At 49.4% G+C, this 20,850-nt stretch overlaps 1 protein-coding gene across 3 annotated transcripts in view; it reads left to right on the top strand.

The window, feature by feature from the left end:
- The window catches only part of DHX37 (DEAH-box helicase 37), a 60,133-nt gene that overhangs the window by 26,999 nt on the left and 12,284 nt on the right, over positions 1–20,850 (top strand). For all 3 annotated transcript variants that reach the window (XR_011559945.1, XM_070762114.1, XM_070762113.1), the window contains exons 12-19: positions 5,501–5,580; positions 7,067–7,214; positions 11,107–11,183; positions 11,927–12,159; positions 13,993–14,104; positions 14,994–15,100; positions 15,861–16,049; positions 18,864–18,988. Coding sequence is in view for 2 of the 3 variants with exons in the window: in XM_070762114.1 (XP_070618215.1) it covers positions 5,501–5,580; positions 7,067–7,214; positions 11,107–11,183; positions 11,927–12,159; positions 13,993–14,104; positions 14,994–15,100; positions 15,861–16,049; positions 18,864–18,988 (1,071 nt within the window). In the remaining variant the exon portion in view is untranslated. The remainder of the gene's footprint in view (positions 1–5,500; positions 5,581–7,066; positions 7,215–11,106; positions 11,184–11,926; positions 12,160–13,992; positions 14,105–14,993; positions 15,101–15,860; positions 16,050–18,863; positions 18,989–20,850) is intronic.

The following is a 20,850-nucleotide window of genomic DNA, read 5'->3' on the forward strand; positions in this document are numbered from 1 at the left end:
TATAATGCAACTGTTATAAATGCGAGTTGCCAAGATCCGAATGATAACCACGTGACCCACAGTGATGCTACAACAATTACACTGGGGAACAGCAATTTTGTTGCCTTAAATCTGACTTGTTTTCAGCTACAGTGGTACCTTGGTTCTCGAATGCCTTGGTTGTCGTACATTTCGGATACCGAACAAAATTTTCAGCAAAAATTTCCTTCGGTATCCGAACAAAAAATCAGATACTGAACAGCCACAGAAAATTTTGTTAATTATCCGAAATGTTACTGCCGGGGGCGGCTGCAATCCCAGCAGCTTCAGGGGGCTCCTTTCCTCAATGCTTCGTCTTGTTACCTGTAGGCAGCTGCACCAACTTTCTCCTTCCCGGCGAAACAGCACCGGGAACGTCACGTGATGAAGGGAAGCCGCCGGAGTCATCTCAGCAGTTGCCACCACTCCAGCAGCTTCCCTTCATTACATGACGTTCCCGGCGCTGTTGCTACTCGAAGGGAAGCCGTTGCCGCCGGCGGTAAGGAGAAAGTTGGTGCAGCTGCCTACAGGTAACAAGACGAAACACTGAGGAAAGGAGCCCCCCGAAGCTGTGGAGATTGCAGCCGCCCCATCCTTCCTGCAGCTTGGAGCGCTTAGAATATAGAGCTCCTCAGATTTTTTATCCCATAGGAAATAAAGAAAATAGATTTAATTGGTTTCCAGCGAGTCAACAGGGGCTGGGAACCGATTAAATCCATTTCCCTTATTTCCTATGGGATAAATTAATTTGGTACTCAACCAAATCGGTTCTTGACCACACTTCTGGAACGAATTGTGGTCGAGAACCGAGGTACCACTGTAACTTTTGGCCCCTGGATCCAAAAATAACCAGAACTTTTGTCTATCACGTCAACTTTTTAAGCTACAGGGTAGCCTCAAAAGTCATACAAATTGCGCACATAAAGGAAGGGAAAGTAAAAACTTACCAAATATACTGTTTACAAAGAATAATTTTATTCAAACAAAGGCTATAATAGTTACTGCAAGTTGAATTGTGCTCATACAAATAGTTGCTTTTTAAATCAAACGGTAATTACAGTGGTACCTTAAGATACGAACTTAATTGGTGCCGGGGGGAGGTTCGTAAGACGAAAGGTTCGTAAGACGAAACATTGTTTCCCATAGGAAACAATGTAAAGTCAATTAATCCGTGCAACAACAAAAAAACCCCGCAAAAAAAACGCTGCCGCCCGGCTGTCACCTTTTAAAACAGCCGTGCGGCAGGAGATAGGCTTTGAGTTTTTGGCTGCGGGGGGGAGAAGTAGGACCTTCCTAACTCCCCCCCCCCCCCCCAGCCACAAGGAGCGGCGAAGCGGCGAAGTGATGTGGAGGAATGAAGTGACGTCCCGCTCATCGCCCGTGTCTGGCAGAAGCTTCTGCCCGAGTGCTCTTGGCCGGCGGGATTCAAAGTGCTGGGGTGGGAGGTGTCCCGACAGCTCCCCCACCCCACCCCAGCACTTTGAATCCCGCCGGCCAAGAGCACTCGGGCAGAAGCTTCTGCCAGACACGGGCAATGAGCGGGACGAGCAGCGCGGAAGCCGCTTGCAGCAGCTGCCACGGCCACCGGCTTCCGCGCCGCTCGTCCCGCTCATTGCCCGTGTGTGGCAGAAGCTGCCACCCGAGCGCTCTTGCCCAGCGGGAGGCGAAGCACTGGGGGGGGCTGTCGGGACACCTCCCACCCCAGCACTTTGAATCCCGCCAGCCAAGAGCACTCGGGCAGAAGCTTCCCCCTCATCGCCCGTGTCTGGCAGAAGCTTCTGCCCGAGTGCTCTTGGCTGGCGGGATTCAAAGTGCTGGGGTGGGGGGTGTCCCGACAGCACCCCACCCCACCCCAGTGCTTCGCCTCCCGCTGGGCAAGAGCGCTCGGGTGGCAGCTTCTGCCAGACACGGGCAATGAGCGGGATGAGCGGCGCGGAAGCCGATGGCTGTGGCAGCTGCTGCAAGAGGCTTCCGCGCCGCTCATTGCCCGTGTCTGGCAGAAGCTTCTGCCCGAGTGCTCTTGGCCGGCGGGATTCAAAGTGCTGGGGTGGGGCTGTCGGGACACCCCCCCCCCACCCCAGCACTTTGAATCCCGCTGGCCAAGAGCACTCGGGCAGAAGCTTCTGCCAGACACGGGCGATGAGGGGGAAGCTTCTGCCCGAGTGCTCTTGGCTGGCGGGATTCAAAGTGCTGGGGTGGGGGGTGTCCCGACAGCCCCACCCCCACCCCAGTGCTTCGCCTCCCGATGGGCAAGAGCGCTCGGGTTGCAGCCCCCGCTCCCCTGGCACAAAGCTAACCCTACCCCCTGGGCAGCCAGAAGGCTCCTTTGGGAAGGCGGCCACAGGGGGAGGAGGTGGAGAGACAGGATAACTTTGCGCCGCTTCGGAGCCCGTTTCTTTCCTGCTGCCACTATCTTCTTGAAGGTTTTCCCAACGAAGCGCTGCGCTGCGCTCCGAAGTGGCGCAAAGTTCTCCCTGCACTCGGGCAGAAGCTTCAAAGTGCTGGGGTGGGAGGTGTCCCGACAGAAATGGGCTCCGAAGCGGCGCAAAGTTATCCTGTCTCTCCACCTCCTCCCCCTGCGGCCGCCTTCCCAAAGGAGCTTTCTGGCTGCCCAGGGGGTGGGGTTAGCTTTGTGCCGGGGGAGCGGGGGCTGCCACCCGAGCGCTCTTGCCCAGCGGGAGGCGAAGCACTGGGGTGGGGGTGGGGCTGTCGGGACACCTCCCACCCCAGCACTTTGAATCCCGCCGGCCAAGAGCACTCGGGCAGAAGCTTCTGCCAGACACGGGCGATGAGGGGGAAGCTTCTGCCCGAGTGCTCTTGGCCGGCGGGATTCAAAGTGCTGGGGTGGGAGGTGTCCCGACAGCCCCACCCCCACCCCAAAGATCTTCCCGTCTGCAGAGGCTGGCTGAGCCGGAAGATCGCAGCGCGCGTTGCCTGCGCTGGCGAGGGAAGCCAAGCCGGGAACGATCTTCCGGCTCAGCCAGCCTCAGCGGATCAAGCCCGGCCCGGCAGCTGCCTTCCGTCACTGAGCCTCGCCGGCCGGGAAGATCACAGCGCGCGTTGCCTGCGGCGGCGAGGGAAGCCAAGCCGGGAGCGGCGGCGATGCCGCTCCGGTTGCCTGGTCCTCTCCTGCCTCCCACGCTGATGTTCCCCGCTGCGTCGGGCGCCGCCAGCCCCGAGTCGGATGCACCCTCCCCGCAGCGCCCAGCCGCTGCCCGCCCCGTCCTAGCCGGAGCCTGAGCCGGGTCCGCTCGGTCGCGCCTCCTCGCCCGCCGCCCGCCCAGGATGCAGACCTGTTGCCTCTCCCCGCGCCCCGCCGCCGGCCCGATCCTGCGCCTCCTGCTTCCCCTCCGCCAGCCAAAAATACAAATGCGGTCGCCAGCGGAGCAATGAGAAGCTGAAGCCGCTGGCGGTTTCAGATTCCCACTGCTCCACGCTGCTCCGCCCTGCCTGTCATGCGGCGGCAGACCCTCTTTGTGTTTTTCGCTGAGGGGGGGAGCAGGAGGACCTTCCTGACTCCCTCCCCCAGCGCCGGACCTCCAGCCAAACCCCCAAAGCGGCCTCCCAACCTGCCGCCGCCGCCCGGCTGTTATCTTTTAAACAGCCTCCCGAAGTCCAACGCCAAACCCGAACTTCCGGGTTCGGCTTCGGGAGGCTGCTGGGAAGCCCCCCAGCTGTTTTAAAAGGTGACAGCCGGGCTGTGGGGCTTCCCAGTAGCCTCCTGAATGCTGAACCCGGAAGTTCGGGTTTGGCGTTCGTAAGACAAAAAAAGTTCGTAAGAAGAGGCAAAAATTTCCTCAACCCCGGGTTCGTATCTCGGGTTGTTCGTAAGACGAGGGGTTCGTATCTTGAGGTACCACTGTATATACAGTATACAGTGAACCCTCGAGTTTCGCGTCCTCAAGGATCGCGAAAGGGCTATTTCGCTAGTTTTCAACCCGGAAGTAAACTCCACCATCTGCGCATGCGTGCCCTTCCACGCATGCGTAGATGGTGGAGTTTCCCCGCCGGGCAGAGGCTTCCTTGGGTCTTCCCCCTCTTGCCCCGGTAAGACCCCAGCGGCGGTGGGCTGGAGCGCGAGCTTGGGGCAGCCTAGCTCCGCTTCCCAGCTGGGAAGCGGAGCCGGCAACAGCGTGGGCGGGCGGGCGGCGCGCGCGAGCTTGGGGCAGCCTAGCTCCGCTTCCCAGCTGGGAAGCGGAGCCGGCAACAGCGTGGGCGGGCGGGCGACGCGCGCGAGCTTGGGGCAGCCTAGCTCCGCTTTCCAGCTGGGAAGCGGATCTAGGGAGTCCCCACCGCGCGCGCGCTTGCTGGGGAAAGCGCGCGCGCTTGGGGACATCCCAGTTTCGCTCCCCAGCTGGGAAGCGGATCTAGGGAGTCCCCACCGCGCGCGCGTTGCTGGGGAAAGCGCGCGCGCTTGGGGACATCCCAGCTTCGCTCCCCAGCTGGGAAGTGGATCTAGGGAGTCCCCACCGCGCGCGCACCGCAGGCGCGAGCAACGGGGTGGGCGGGCGAAGGGCAGGCGGCAGTGGAAGCAAAAACACCATCTGCGCACGCGCAGATGGTGTTTTTACTTCCGCACCGCTTACTTCGCTAAAAATCGATCATCGCGTGGGGTCCTGGAACGGAACCCTCGCGATGATCGAGGGTTCACTGTATATTAAGGTAAAAATTTCCGCTTATAGTTTTTTCTGGGGTGTTTAATCTGTGGACATTCTCGCTTGATGCTCCAACAATAGTCAGCCATCATATGTACATCCCATCTGCCTTGACCCCATGCCTCCATGACCTTCAAATCTTGGTGGAATCGCTCACCCTGCTCACCACTGTCTGCACCAAGATTTTCCAGGAAATTAGCAAGATGGCTATGTAAAAAATGCAATTCGACGCTCATGTTGCCTAAGTAACTATATTATAAGGTGCAGAGAAAATAATTGACGCGGTGGAAGAAAACTAACTACAGTTTTGAAACCAGCATACCTAATTATCTATTAAAAAGTTCAAAAATCAAACTCAACGGAAATGGTTTTACAAATTGTTCCCCAGTGTTATTGGTGTGAAAACGTTCATAAGTGACGTTAACTTCGAGCGGTCACTAAATGAGCTGTTGTAAGTCGAGGACTGCCTGTATTCTTGGGTCGATTGGTTTTCTCCATCCTTTCGTCCTTCTGAGGTGATCCTGATGTCCAGTGATATGTGAACCCCATCAGGAAGTTCTGGCCCTGTTCCTCTTAAATTGGCTTTTTGAATCATTCACTCTGGAGCTGTTTCTTTCCGGCCACTTTAAGAGGGGAGGGCTTCACCTCCCGTAATTCCCCAGCCAGAATGGGTGGGCTTGCTGGGGAATTCTGGGAGTTCACGTCTGTCCATGTCACCTGGGGAATTCTGGGAGTTCAAGTCCATCCATGCTAACTGGTGATTTCTGGAAGTTCTACTAACATTTTTATACTCTAGATTGAGAAAAGTGTGGTTTTGCTTTCTGTAGGCACTGAAGATGAGGACAATTCTGTAGAAGCCATCAGAAAGTTTAAGAAATCCAGACAGAAAAAGAAGCAGGCTCTTCAAGTAAGCTAAATTTCTCTGCGTCTGTCATAAATGCAGGTTGGTTGCCAAAGCCCAAATTTTGGTCCTGTATCCATTTATAGGCTACAAAAGTTACAGGTGCAAGATCGTTTTTCACTGCTGTTGTAACTTTGGTCACTAAATAAATGGTTGGTTTATTTATTTATTTGATTTGATTTGATTTGATTTGTATGCCACCCCTCTCCGAAGACTCGGGGTGGCTAACAACAATAAAAAAGACAATGTAAACAAATCTAATATTAAAAATAATCTACAAAACCCCAATTTAAAGAACCAATCATACATACAAGCATACCATGTATAAATTCTATAAGCCTAGGGGAGAAGGGAAAATTTCAATTCCCCCATGCCTGCCAACAGAGGTGGGTTTTAAGGAGCTTGCGAAAGGCAAGGAGGGTGGGGGCAACTCTGATATCTGGGGGGAGTTGGTTCCAGAGAGTCGGGGCCGCCACAGAGAAGGCTCTTCCCCTGGGTCCCGCCAGACAACATTGTTTAGTCGACGGGACCTGGAGAAGGCCAACTCTGTGGGACCTAACTGGTCGCTGGGATTCGTGCGGCAGAAGGTGGTCCCGGAGATATTCTGGTCCAATGTCATGAAGGGCTTTATAAGTCATAACCAACACTTTGAATTGTGACTGGAAACTGATCGGCAACCAATGCAGACTGAGGACAGTTGAGGACAACCTTTATTTGCTCCGAGTCCTCGGAGAGGGGCAGCATACAAATCTAATAAATTATTATTGTTATTTTTTTTTTTTTTTAAATCTCCAAAGTACCACATTTTCAGAGTATAAGATGCACCAGTGTATAAGAGTTTTTTAGTTTTGGGGGAGGAAAATAGGGGGCAAAATATGCCCACCAGGTATTCATCTGGCTAGCATCCTTAGTCTGGTCAACTTCAATACATTATTTTATCTCCTGGTTAGGGCTTTAAAAAACCTTATTCGGAGAGAGTAACAGTGAAAAAGCCTGCAAGCTGGTAAGACCTGGGAACATTGTTAGCACCTCGTTAGGGCTGGAAAGAAATTTATTCAGAGCAGGTAGAAACAATGAAAAAAAAGCCTGCAAAGACTTAGGGCTAGAAAAACATTCTTCAGAGAGAGTATCAATGCAAAAGCCTGTAAGATAAGAGCTGGGAAGATCGTTAGGCCTCATTAAGATTGAAAAAAAAAGCTTCGAAAAACATTCAGAGAATAAGACGCACTCAAATTTTCAGCCTCTTTTAGGGTGGAAAAAGGTGTGTTTTTTATTCAAAAAAATATGGTATCGTAGTTTTGCACGTTCATCTCCTATGTATCCTCTGTCTACTAAATGATAAGAACCTGGTTTATCTTCTTGCTTTGTTTAGATGACGGGATATTTTCGTACTTTTTAAACAGGTCTTATGATTCTCCTTCTCAATGCCTTCTAAATTTTAAATCTATAAGGATGTCGAGATTCCCCCCCCCCCCAATCTTTTTCTTTCTAGACCCTGCCCAAAATTGATCTGGATAATTATTCCATTCTGCCGATTGACGAAGGAGACGAAGACCGAGAGGCCTTGCAAGATGACGATGAAGCAAACTCAGCTGGTTCAGATCTTGACCTTGATCTGGGTGAAGATCCTCTGCAAGGAGGTTTGTTCTTTCTCAGCCTTTGAAAGTTGGCTGAGTTTGCACGGAAGATGGGATAGATCTTTAATCATGGTTAGCCGATCAAGCCACATTAGCCTTAGTAACATTGTTATTGAGCCATAATAATATGAGGCAACATCTGATCCAGCCTCTTTTTTTTTTCTATTTTATGAAGAGATCTTGCCTCCATATTAGCATAAGAAAATAAATCCTGGTTTATTCAACAAACCATGAATGTTAAGTTAGCACCTTATTATATTACCTTTTCAAAGACCTTGGTTTTTCTTTAACAGCAGGTTATAATTATTTTGTTTAACATTGAGTATCTCCGTTTTTAGTAACCACTCTGTTAGATTTATGGTAAATACATTTATTTAGCCGCCCCGAGTCTTCGGAGAGGGGCGACATACAAATCTAATAAATTATTATTATTATTATTATTATTATTATTATTATTATTATTATTATTAATTCAATTTTTTAATGCCGCCCTTCTCCTTAGACTCAGGGCGGTTTACAACGTGTTAGAAATAGCACTTTTTAACAGAGCCAGCATATTGCCCCCAATAATCCGGGTCCTCATTTTACCCGCCTTGGAAGGATGGAACTGCTGAGTCAACCTTTATTTATTTATTATTTATTTATTAGTTGGACTTGTATGCCGCCCCTCTCCGAAGACTCGGGGCGGCTCACAACAAGTAAAAACAGTCACAACAATCCAATTAATTAAAATATTTAACGATTTAAGAAAAACCCCATGTAATAGCAAACACACACACAAGCATACCATGTATAAATTAACATGCCCAGGGAAGATGTTTAGTTTCCCCATGCCTGACGGCAAAGGTGAGTCTTAAGGAGTTTTCGGAAGGCAGGAAGAGTAGGGGCAGTTCTAATCTCCGGGGGGAGTTGGTTCCAGAGAGCCGGCGCCACCACAGAGAAGGCTCTTCCCCTGGGACCCGCCAACCGGCATTGTTTAGTTGACGGGACCCGGAGAAGGCCCACTCTGTGGGACCTAATCGGTCGCTGGGATTCGTGCGGCAGGAGGCGGTCTCGGAGATATTCTGGTCCGATGCCATGAAGGGCTTTAAAGGTCATAACCAACACTTTGAATTGTGACCGGAAATTGATCGGCAGCCAATGCAGACTGCGGAGTGATGGTGAAACATGGGCGTACCTAGGTAAGCCCATGACTGCTCTCGCAGCTGCATTCTGCACGATCTGAAGTTTCCGAACACTTTTCAAAGGTAGCCCCATGTAGAGAGCATTACAGTAGTCGAACCTCGAGGTGATGAGGGCATGAGTGACTGTGAGCAATGAGTCCCGGTCCAGATAGGGCCGCAACTGGTGCACCAGGCGAACCTGGGCAAACGCCCCCCTCGCCACAGCTGAGAGATGGTTTTCTAATGTGAGCTGTGGATCGAGGAGGACGCCCAAGTTGCGGACCCTCTCTGAGGGGGTCAATAATTCCCCCCCCCCAGGGTAACGGACGGACAGATGGAATTGTCCTTGGGAGGCAAAACCCACAGCCACTCCGTCTTATCCGGGTTGAGTTTGAGTCTGTTGACACCCATCCAGGCCCCAACAGCCTCCAGGCACCGGCACATCACTTCCACCGCTTCGTTGACTGGGCATGGGGTGGAGATTTAAAGCTGGGTATCATCGGCATATTGATGATACCTCACCCCATGTCCTTGGATGATCTCACCCAGCGGTTTCATGTAGATGTTAAATAGCAAGGGGGAGAGGACCGACCCCTGAGGCATCCCACAAGGGAGAGACCTCGGAGCCGACCTCTGACCCCCCACTAACACCGACTGCGACCGGCCAGAGAGGTAGGAGGAGAACCACTGAAGAACAGTGCCTCCCACCCCCAGCCCCTCCAACCGGCGCAGAAGGATACCATGGTCGATGGTATCGAAAGCCGCTGAGAGATCGAGGAGCACCAGGACAGAGGATAAACCCCTGTCCCGGGCCCGCCAGAGATCATCCATCAACGCGACCAAAGCGGTTTCCGTGCTGTAACCGGGCCTGAAACCCGACTGCTGGGGACCTAGATAATCAGCTTCTTCCAAGGACCGCTGGAGCTGGAGTGCCACCACCTTCTCGACAACCTTCCCCATAAAGGGAAGGTTGGAGACTGGACGATAGTTGTTAAGTACGGCTGGGTCCAGGGAGGGCTTCTTGAGGAGGGGGCGCACAAGTGCTTCTTTATAGAGTGATGGAAAAACTCCCCTCCCCAAGGAAGCGTTGGTAATCTCCTGGGCCCAGCTCCGTGTCACCTCCCTGCTGGCCGAGACCAACCAGGAGGGACACGGATCCAGTAAGCAGGTGGCAGAACTCACAGCTCCGATGGCCTTGTCCACTTCATCAGGTGTCACCAGATCAAACTCTTCCCAGACAGGTGGACAAGTACGTGCCCCAGTCACCTCGACTGACTCGTTGTCAGTCGACTCTGTTTTACAATTGGAGTCGAGGTCGGCCCGGATCTGAGCGACTTTATCAGCGAAAAACGTGTTAAACTCCTCGGCACTACTCTGCAAGGGCTCCCCAACTCCCTAAGAAGGGAGCGGGTCACCCTAAACAGAGCAGCCGGGCGGGATTCCGCTGATGCAATCAAGGCGGCATGGTACGCGCATCTTGCCGCCTTGAGCGCCACTTTGTAAGTCTTAATAAAAGCTCTTACAAGTGTTCGATCAGATTCGGACCTACTCTTCCTCCATCGCTTCTCTAGACGTCTCTTTTGGCGTTTCAACACCCGGAGCTCCTCGTTGAACCATGGGGCTCTACGGGGTCTAGCGCCACGGAGAGGTCGCAAAGGCGCAATCCGGTCAAGAGCCCCTGTTCCAGGCCTCAGCAAGGGACTCCGCCGAACTGTGGACGAGTGCCTCTGGAATAACCCCAAGCGCCGTCTGAAAGCCCTCTGGGTCCATCAGGCATCTGGGGCGGAACATCTTCATTGGTTCCGCCTCCCTGCGGGGAAGGATTGGAGCCAGGAAGTCAAGCCGTAGCAGAAAATGGTCTGACCATGACAAAGGCAACGCTTCTAAGCCCCTTAGTCTCGGACCATTGCTCAATTGCTCGGAAAGGAATACCATGTCAGGTGCGTGCCCTCCCTCGTGAGTCGGACCCTGTACTACTTGAGTCAGGTCCACGGCTGTCATGGTGGCCATGAACTCCTGTGCCAGCCCAGAGGTTTCGCCGAGTGACGGCAGGTTGAAGTCCCCCAGGACAATGAGTCCGGGGAACTCCACCGCCAACCCGGCTACCTCCTCGAGTAGCACAGGCAGGGCTTTTGACACGCAGCTGGGAGGCAGGTACGTGAGAAATAAGCCCACCTGAACCCCTAAGTCCAACTTCAGCAAGAGAGACTCGCAACCTGCAATTTCCGGAGCAATGAGTCTACGCAGGCAAAGGCTCTCCCTGGCTATAATAGCCACTCCTCCCCCCCCCCCCTTCCCTGGGGTCGAGGTTGATGAGATTTGAACTGCTGACCTGCAGATCTAGCAGTCAGCTTTAGTGGCCTACAGTACTGCACTCTACCCACTGCGCCACCTGAACTCCATTTCCTAAATAAAGTCACAAAGAGACTAGATCTCATGAAGCTTCCAGAAAAATATATGCTGCTTTTCTTCTTCCCTTGCCTCTTAGCTCTGATTTTGAAAAGCACATTGTAATGTATTTATTTACTGGTTATATTTTTATTTATATTTGTATACTGTTTTATTTCTCGAGGATTCACAGGGGTGAGCAATTAAAACAAAAACAAAAGGTTAATGATCAAATAGTTTTAAAAAATAGCAGAGATCTTATTGTGTCTGGAACAATACAGATTATAGTACTAGTAACCTAGAAGGCTAATCTTTTCCCCCCCCTGTTTATAACTTGAATGCAGGTGAAAAACCGGATTCTTCCTACCCACTTTATGTTCTTCCTCTCTACTCTTTGCTGGCTCCTGAAAAGCAAGCGAAGGTGAGACTAAACACCCCTCTAGGAATATTGGGGTACATTCCAAAAAGCTGTGTGTACTTACGAACATTTCCAGACTTCGACATAGAATAACTTTATTGTCCCTTTGAATGTATATTAATCGGCATACATTAAAATGAAATTTCATCGCATACAGTTCTCAAAGGGTCTCCACCTCCAATATACACTACATAAACATGACGAAATGCATGAATGTATAAATAAATAAATAAACCCACATATTGTTCTGCCTGGCCCCAGGCCACCCAGAAACGAAGTAATTAATCAAACACACACGCACACACACACACACACACACAGGCTTGTAAAAATAAAGCAAAGAGGTGTTCTTTATATTCAGAAGGCTGCCAGCTACCGAGTTTCAGAACAATGTTAGTTTAAGAGTCCAGCAGGTCAGAGTTAATTCATTCAAGTCAGTACAGAAGCCTTTCTGGCTTACGTTAGCCAAAACTCACGGCTTAAATGTCAGAATGACCAAAGGTATCCACAGCAAACCCGAAATCACAATTTGTCAAAGTCACTCCAAGAACTGAACCGATAAACTCCCACACTGTTATCTTCAAACCCTTCTCTTTATCAATGCTGCGGCAGCATCTTTAATTCTTAGCACCTGTGAACTAGAATGTTTCTGCGTTTGCGCAGCTGCTGTTGGCATCCCATCATTATCTTGTCTTTGGTAAGATGGTTATTTTTTTCTCACCCATTGAAAACTGCCCCCGTCTCAGGTTTTCAGGCCGCCTCCCGCTGGGACCAGGCTGTGTGTTGTGGCCACCAACGTGGCAGAGACCTCTCTGACCATCCCGGGCGTCAAATACGTGGTTGATTGTGGGAAGGTCAAGAAACGGTTCTACGACAAAGTCACTGGCATCTCGTCCTTCAAGATTATGTGGACATCCCAGGCTTCGGCCAACCAACGGGCAGGTCGAGCGGGCCGAACAGAGCCAGGCCACTGTTACAGGTCAGCTGTCTCAGAGCAGCAACTATAATGAATTCTACTGTATGGTGCAATATTAATGCAATATCAAGGATTTTCAGTTTAATTGCATAGAATGTGAAGGATGTGTGGTTTTGTTTTTATTTCTTATGTTTAATATGCACAAGATGGCATTTCATTTTGTTGTATGAGGTGCAATGACAATAAATTATAGATAGATAGACAGACAGATAGATCAAGAATTGTCCTTAAAATGTCTCCATAAATGAAGAGGCAATAGCTATCACGATCTCCGGAATGTTTAAAATTTATTTAAACCTACTAAAAATTAGAGTGGTGCCTGTACTTACGAACTTAATTCTTTCCGTGACCAGGTTCTTAAGTAGAAATGATTGTAAGAATAAGCAATTTTTCCCATAGGAATCAATGTAAAAGCAAATAATGCATGCGATTAAGGAAACCACAGGGAGGGTGGAGGCCCTATTTCCCCCCCGGAGATTCCGAGAGAGGCCCCATGAAGGCTTCACCCACCTTTTCCGGCCCTGTTTCCTCCCAGGAGACTCCAATAGAGGCCACACAGAGGCTTCTCCCCACCTTTTCCGGCCCTGTTTCTTCCCAAGAGATTCCAATAGAGGCCCCACAGAGGCTTCACCCACCTTTTCCGGCCCTGTTTCTTCCCAAGAGATTCCAATAGAGGCCCCACAGAGGCTTCTCCCCACCTTTTCCGGCCCTGTTTCCTCCCAGGAGATTCCAAGAGAGGCCCCACAGAGGCTTCACCCCACCTTTTCCGGCCCTGTTTGCTCCCAGGAGATCCCTAGAGAGGCCCCACAGAGGCTTCTCCCCACCTTTTCTGGTTACAGTTTCAGAGGGTCAGGTTTGTAAGTGGAAAATGATTCTTGAGAAGAGACAAAAAAATCTTGAACACCCGGTTCTCATCTAGAAAAGTTTGTAAGTAGAGACCTTTGCAGGTAGAGGTACCACTGTACTAAGCTTTGCTCAATCCCTACTGATTTCTTCAGTGTATTAAAATCCCTGTTGAAGAAATGCTTGCTTTTATATAAAGCTGCTCCATTTAGGCATTGCATGTATAACAGGCCCAGCATTTCATCTCCAGAACTGTAAAACCTACAAACTTGAAACTTGGCACATATGTTCCTCTTGACTTCTAGGTGCTCGCTAAAAAAGGATTTTCTGAAATGACCATCAGATCGTTAGTTATTTCTTATATTATTATTAACCTGCTCTAGGAGCTGGGGTGGCGCAGTGGTTAGAATGCAGCACTGCGGGCTACTTCAGCTAACTGCTAGCTATAGTTCAGCAGTTCAAATCTAACCAGGCTCAAAGTTGACTCAGCCTCCCATCCTTCCGAGGTGGGTAAAATGAGAACCCAGATTGTTGGGGACAATCTGTAAACCGCTTAGAGAAGGCTGTAAAAGCACTATGAAGCGGTATATAAGTCTAAATGCTATTGCTAATGCTAAAGAGACATTCTACTCCCTCTCCCCACCTAAAAAGAACTCTGTTCCAAATGCCACCCTGGGTGAATATAGTAACATCTGATTCGGGCAGCTGGGTCCTTGGAAGGACATAGTCTTAATGTGTGCACAGTGTGTGTGTGTGTGTGTGTGTGTGTGTGTGTGTACAAGTGGGCAGTATTTACACACACAGTTTTTTTTCCTTTTTAAAACCTCTTTTCTGTCACCATCACAATCCTAAATCATCTTGATATTCTGGGGGGGGGGGGGACACAACAAGGGGATTAGCATAGTTCTTTAAAAATGGAAGTTTGTTGTTTCTTCCCCCCCCCCCCCTCAAGGATTGTTTTGATCTTTCTTTGTTCATTTTTTTGTGTCCCAGGCTCTATTCTTCTGCTGTGTTCAGTGATTTTGAGCAGTTCTCAGCCCCGGAGATAACCAGGCGACCTGTGGACGATTTAATTCTGCAAATGAAAGCATTGAACATCGAGAAGGTGGGAGTCCCCATTATTTAGGCATGTCCTTGACTTACAGCCATTCTTTTTGAAGTTACGACATTGCTGTTTAAAAAAATTGAACTTGTGACCGGTTCTTGTGCTTACAATGTTGGGAGAGTTTTGCGCGTGTGGAAGGTAAACCCACCAACTAGCCACAGTTAACCACTATACCTAATTGAAGTCTTCAATGAAAAACAGTGCAGCAGGCTTTCTTGTAAAAATATATTTTACTTTTCTTCTTAGCAAAATACCTATCACTTTTACATTTTATCACTATAACAAACTATTCCTAATAATATCATATAACTTATTACATCCAACACTGCAACCACTAAGCACTAACTACCACCCACCCAGCACAAACTACTCTCCAACAAACCACTCTAACAAACCACACCCTTGCAAGGGTGTTACTCCTTATATAGGTGACAGCCAATCAGGTTGCAGCACAATTAGCAAACCCATGGTTACATGCTGATTATTGCTTACATCAACCTTTCCTATGGTTACAAACCATTTACTTGCATTGTAATATTACCTCCAGAGATAACCTTATTTAACCCTTTAACATATTTCAATGTTTCAATCCTTTCCCTTCTGTCCTCCAGACTATGCAGATTGAGTTCATTAATTCTTTCCTGATAAGTTTTATGCTTAAGACCTTTCACCTTTTTTGTAGCCTGTCTTTGGACCCGTTCAATTTTATTTATATCTCTGTAGGTGAGGTCTCCAGAACTGGCCACAGTATTATTCCAAATGGGGTCTTACCAGCACTCTATACAGCGGGATCACAATCTCCCTCTTCCTGCTTGTTATACCTCTAGCTATGCATCCAAGTATTCTACTCGCTTCCGTTGTCATTCCGTTGTCTCTTTGCTCTCTGCAGGTAATCAACTTCCCATTTCCTACCCCTCCGTCCACTGATGCCCTGAAGGCCGCGGAGGAATTGCTGATCGCCCTTGGCGCCTTGAAGGCTCCTGTCACATCTGGAAGGTATCGAAGGCAAAAGGGACTAGAAGAACTTTGAACAAATGGAGTCGGATGCATTTCTGAAGCCTACCTTTGGAGAAGAAACCAGACTGTCATCTGTCAGAAATGGTGTAGGGCAGTAATGACTAACCTATGGCACGGGTGCCACATGGAGCCACGTTGACTCATGTTTAGTTTGTTGTCCTATAAGACACTGTTTCCCAACCTTGGCAACGTGAAGATATCTGGACTTCAACTCCCAGAAGTCCCCAGCCAGCATTTGCTGGCTAGGGAATTCTGGGAGTTGAAGTCCAAATATCTTCACGTTGCCAAGGTTGGGAAACACTGCTCTAAGACTCCAAGATCTCTCTCACATTTGCTGCTGTTGAGAGTGTTTCCGCCCAGTTTGTATGTGTGTTTTGGGTTTTTCTTACCTGGCTGTAGGATCCTACTTTTCTCTGCATTGAACTTCATTTTGTTTGTTTGGGCCCATTGCACTCATCTGTCTAGATCGCTCTGTATCCTGAGCCTATCCTCTGGGGTGCTGGCTACTCCCACCAGCTTATAATCTTACTTTTCGGATAATCCTTGTACAACCCAGCTTTAATTTAGAATTAACATTTTGAAAAACGTAATTCTTCAAAACAATGGATTGAACATTGAGAAGGTGGGAAGGGGTGCATTTTTTTTTAAGCAGATGGTTGAAAGATCATCCTTGACTTGTCTTACATTCATTTGAACGGCTTTGCTCCCTTCCAAATTCCCTTCTTCCTTTCTCTTCCAGGTTGGAAAAGCTGCAGGAAGCCAAGTTCAGCTCTCCCATCAGCCCTTTGGGCGTCCTCATGGCCTCCTTCCCAGTGGCCCCACGTTACGCCAAGATGCTTGCCCTGAGCCAACAGCACCACTGCCTGCCATACACCATCGCCTTAGTCTCGGCTTTGACAGTGAGGGAGCTGTTTGAAGAATTCAACAGGTAAAGCCATGGTGCGGCCTACTGAGAAACTCAGCCCATTTATTTCATAGAATCATAGAGTTGGAAGGGACCTCGAGGGTCATTGGATCCAACCCCCTACTCAATGTTCATTAAACCACACCAGAAAGATGACTGTCCAGACTCTGTTTGAAGACCTCCAGTGAAGGCAAGCCCACCACCTCCTGTGGCAAACTGTTCCACTGGTTTATCACCCTTACCATTAGAAAGTTTTTTCCGATATCTAATCTAAATCTACTCCCTTGAAGTTTTATTCCGTTGTTTCTAGTCCTTCCATGTGCTAATGAGAACAATGCTGATCCCTCTGCTCTGTGACAGCCCTTCAGATATTTGTAGACAGCTATCAAGTCTCCTCTCAGTCTTCTCCTCTGGAAACTAAGCATCCCTAGATCCTTTAACCGTTTCTCATAGGACATGGTTTCCAGGCCACTCACCATCCTTGTAACTCTCCTTTATCAATGTCCTTTTTAAATCGGGCCCCCCAGAACTGAACACAGTATTCCAAGTATGGTCGTATCAAAGTACTGTAGAGAGGAATAATTACTTCACGTGGGCGAGATTCCATGCTCCTCTTGATGCATCCCAGGATCATCGTTCCCTCTAAGCTGCGCAGTGCGCTATAGCGCAGAGGTTTTTACCTCTCAGCCCAGGGGAATTTCAAATTTAGCGTGGAGGACCGACCTCCGCGCTGAAATTTGAAATGAGAACTGCTGCTGCTCTACAACATAGGGCAGCAACAGTTCCTTAAGGAAAGGCGGGAAAGAAAGGGGCCAGCCAATTTCAGGCCCGCTTTCTTCCCCGCCCCTTAAATTCCGATTTTTTCTTCCCCGGCCCGGCCCCGCCCCTCGACAGCCAAACGGTTGTTTAGCTGCCGACCGGGTAAGGTAAGGTAAGCCTCCGGGGTGGGGGGGATTGCCGACGAAGAGGGCTGACGGCACGGCCTGCCACTAGACCTCTAAGCCTCCGTGTGGGGGGGTGCCGACGAAGAGGGCTGGTGGCGCGTCCCGCCGTTAGACCTCTAAGCCTCCATGGTGGGGGGTGCTTTGCGCCATGAAGACAAAATGGCTCCAGCAGCAGGTAAAAGTCTGCCGGGCTACTAGGAGGCGGAGGCGGTGCGTGGCTGGCCGCCGGGGACACCTGGGAGGGCGAGGGGGTGGATGGCTGCTGCCTCTTAGCTGCAGAGCCGGGCAGAGGCGAAGACACGGCGCCCGGCCACCCTCCGCCTCCCGGTAGCCCGGCCGACTTTTACCTGCTGCTGGAGTTGTTTTGTCTTCATGGCGCAAAGCCACACAGTCCCAGACTCCCAAATCGCTCCTTTCTCCGGTCAGCAAAGTCATCTGCCCAGGAAAACGCCGCGTGTTGAAAAAGCGCGATGCTTTCCTGGGCAGCCAGCTTGCTGGCCGGAGAAGGGAGCGATCCGGGAGTCCAGGACTGTGTGGTTTTGCGCCATGAAGACAAAAGGGCTCCAGCAGCAGGTAAAAGTCGGCCGGGCTACCGGGAGGCGGAGGCGGTGCGTGGCCGGGCGCTGGGGCCGCCTGGGAGGGCGAGGGGGTGGATGGCTGCTGCCTCTTAGCTGCAGAGCTGTGCGGAGGTGAAGACAACGGCGCCCTCCACTCTCTCTCCAGCTCTCTCTCTCTCTCTCTTTCTCTCTGTTGCCGGCGTGGTGAACGAGAGAGAAAGAGAGAGAGAGAAAAAAGATGGGAGAGAGAATGAGAGAGAAAGAAAGCAAGAGAGAGAGAAAGAGGGGGGAAGGAGAGGGAAAGACATAGAGGGAGGGAAGGAGGGAGAGAGAAAGCAAAAAAGAGGAAGGAAGGAAGAGGAATGGAGAGAGAGAGGGAAAGAAAGATGAAGGGGGAGGGAGAGAGAGAAAGGAGGGAGAGGGGGTAGTAGGATAGGGAGAGGGAAAAGGAAGGGCTTGGAGAAAGGCGGGGAGAGAAAGATAGAAAGGGAAGAGGGAGGGAGACATAGAAAGGAAAGAGGGAGGGAGACATAGAAAGGAAAGGGAGGGAGGGAGGGAGAGGGAGGGAGGAAAGAGGGAGGGAGACATAAAAAGGATAGAATTATGAATGCAAGAACTCGCTCATGTGTGATAGCGCATGCCCACACTTTATTTACTTACTTACTTACTTACTTACTTACTTACTTACTTACTTACTTACTTACTTACTTACTTACTTATTTACTTATTTATTTATTTATACTTATATGCCGCCCAGTCCCAAAGGGACTGCCGCTCAGACACTATACTTTTCTGTCCCCCCCAAAAAAAATTAGAGGGAACACTGCCCAGGATTGTGTTTGCCTTTTTTGCAGCTGCTTCACACTGTCAACTCATGTTTAATCTGTGATCTACCAATACACCCAGTGCTGCTGCTCGAACCTGTGCTGCTGCTCGAACATATTCCTCCCATTCTATATGTGCTGTTTCCATTATTTTTGCCCAGATGTAGGATCTTCCATTTCTCTCTGTTAAATACCATTCTGTTAGTTTCAGTCCATTGTTCAAGCTTGTCTAGATCTGTTTGAATCCTATCTCTATCTTGTTTAGTATTAGCAACACCGCCTAGCTTTGTGTCATCATTTATTTATTTATTATTTGGATTTATATGCCGCCCCCCCTCCGAGGACTCGCGGTGGCTTATAAATATTTGCAAATCATTTGTTCATCTCAGGTAGCACATATGTGTTATTTTTTACTAGTGATTTAAATCACGATTTAAATCAAATCCTGTGACCTGCACGATGGAGTGTTTGTTTGACTGAACACTTTCTTTATTCATTTTTTTTTAAATGCAGGCCTGCCCTGAATGAAGAAGAGCAGGAGAACCTCAAGGGGAAGAGAGCCCGTGTGGCACACATGCAAAGGATTTGGGCTGGCCAAGGACCGTCTCAGAAACTGGGAGATCTCATGGTGATGCTTGGTAAGACTGATGTACTTGTTTCTTTATTTATGGTTTGGATTTATATGCTGCCCCACTCCTGGAGGACCGTGGGCAGCTCACAACCAAATACAACAATATAAATACCCCTTAAATATAAAATATAAGACACCCTAAAACAGTACAATATCAAACCCCTTAAAATCAGCACAATTTACAGGGCGTCCAGCAAACTGGGAAATCAGGAAATTATCAGAGAAATCGTGAAAAAAAATGGAATAAATCAGGGGGGAAAAACAAACTGTATTAAAAAGTCAGGGAAAAATCATGTTTTAAAAAAACCGGATCACGCTGCCTGGCAGAGTCAAGCAAAAATGAGCATAACTGTGGCAACAACTTGCTTCCTCAGCTACCGATATTTCTCCACGGCTTAACTGTTTGGTATGACGTCATCTACGACCGCGCCTTAACTGGTCGCAAGTTACAGGGAAATGTTGGGGGAATATCAGGGAATTTCAAATTGCATTTTCCCCTGGACACCCTGAATTTAAAACCCACAATGAACACTCACAACAGCTAAAAACCAAACCTATCTTTCCTGGTCGGATCCCGATGGGACACCATCCGATTAACGACCCCAGGCCTGCCAGAAAAGCCAAGTCTTTACGGCAGGGGTCTCCAAACCTGGTCACTTTAAGACTTGTGGATTTCAACTCCCAGAATGCTGGCTGGGGAATTCTGGGAGTTGAAGTCCACAAGTCTTAAAGTGACCAAGTTTGGAGACTCCCTGCTTTACGGCTTTGCGGAGAGCTAATAGAGTGGGAGCAGTCCAGACCTCTGGTTTGGTTGGGGGCTCTAGACTTTCAAGGGGGTTGGGGCTTTTCACCACAGATGGCAGACCACAATCGCGTAAAGGGTTAGCACCACTTTATAATGCTTTGATAAGGCCACGCCCGGAATCCTGCATCCAGTTTTGTTTGCCAACAGTGAAAAAAAATATGTGGAGACTCTAGAAAGAGTGCAGAGAAGAATAACAAAGACGATTAGGGGGCTGGAACCTAAAACATATAAAGAACAGTAGCTGCAATTGGGTTCACGTTTAACGAAAATAAGGATAGCAGCCTTCCAAGATTTGAGGAGCTGCCACGAAGAAGAGGAAGTCGAGCTATTGTCCAAAGCACGTGAAGGCAGAGCAAGAAACAATGGATGGAAACTAATCAAGGAGAGAAGCAACCTAGAACTAAGGAGAAGTTGCCTGATAGAACAAGTGGAAAGGGTTGCCTCCAGAGGTTGTGGATGCTCCGCCATCGCTGGAGGTTTTTAAGAGGATTGGACAACCATTGGTCCGAAATTGTATACGGTTTCTGCTTGAGCAGAAGGTTGGACTAGAAGACCTCCAAGGTCCCTTCCTGCTCTTCTCCCCCCTCCCCTCCCCCCTTTCCTTGTCTCTCTTCGCTCTCCTCTTCCCTCCCCACTATTCTTTTCATGCCCATTCCTATTTTTATGCTGTCGCATCTCAGCACATCGCATCCTATCTTCCAAAGCCCCTGAAAGCAGGACAAGAAGCAATGGGTGGAAATTAATCAAGGACAGAAGCCTTAGAACCCTGATGGCGAGCCTGTGACATGCATGTCACAGGTGGCACGCGGAGCCAGATCAAGGCACACGAGAGGTTGCCCTATGTCAGCTCCAGCACGCACTGGCCAGCTGATTTTTGGCCTTGCGGAAAGGCTGTTTTGCCCTCCAGATGTTTCAGGAAAGCTTCCCTGAAGCCCTGGAGTGTGAAAAACTGCTCAATGGGCAAACAGGAAGTTCCCTAAAGCCCCAGAGGGTGAAAAACCGCTCAATGAGCAAACCGAAAGTTCAGAAAATGCACTTCTGGTTTGCCCATTTTTTTGTTTTTT

Source organism: Erythrolamprus reginae, chromosome 10 (assembly GCF_031021105.1).
Source record: "Erythrolamprus reginae isolate rEryReg1 chromosome 10, rEryReg1.hap1, whole genome shotgun sequence".
Lineage (NCBI taxonomy): Eukaryota > Metazoa > Chordata > Lepidosauria > Squamata > Dipsadidae > Erythrolamprus > Erythrolamprus reginae.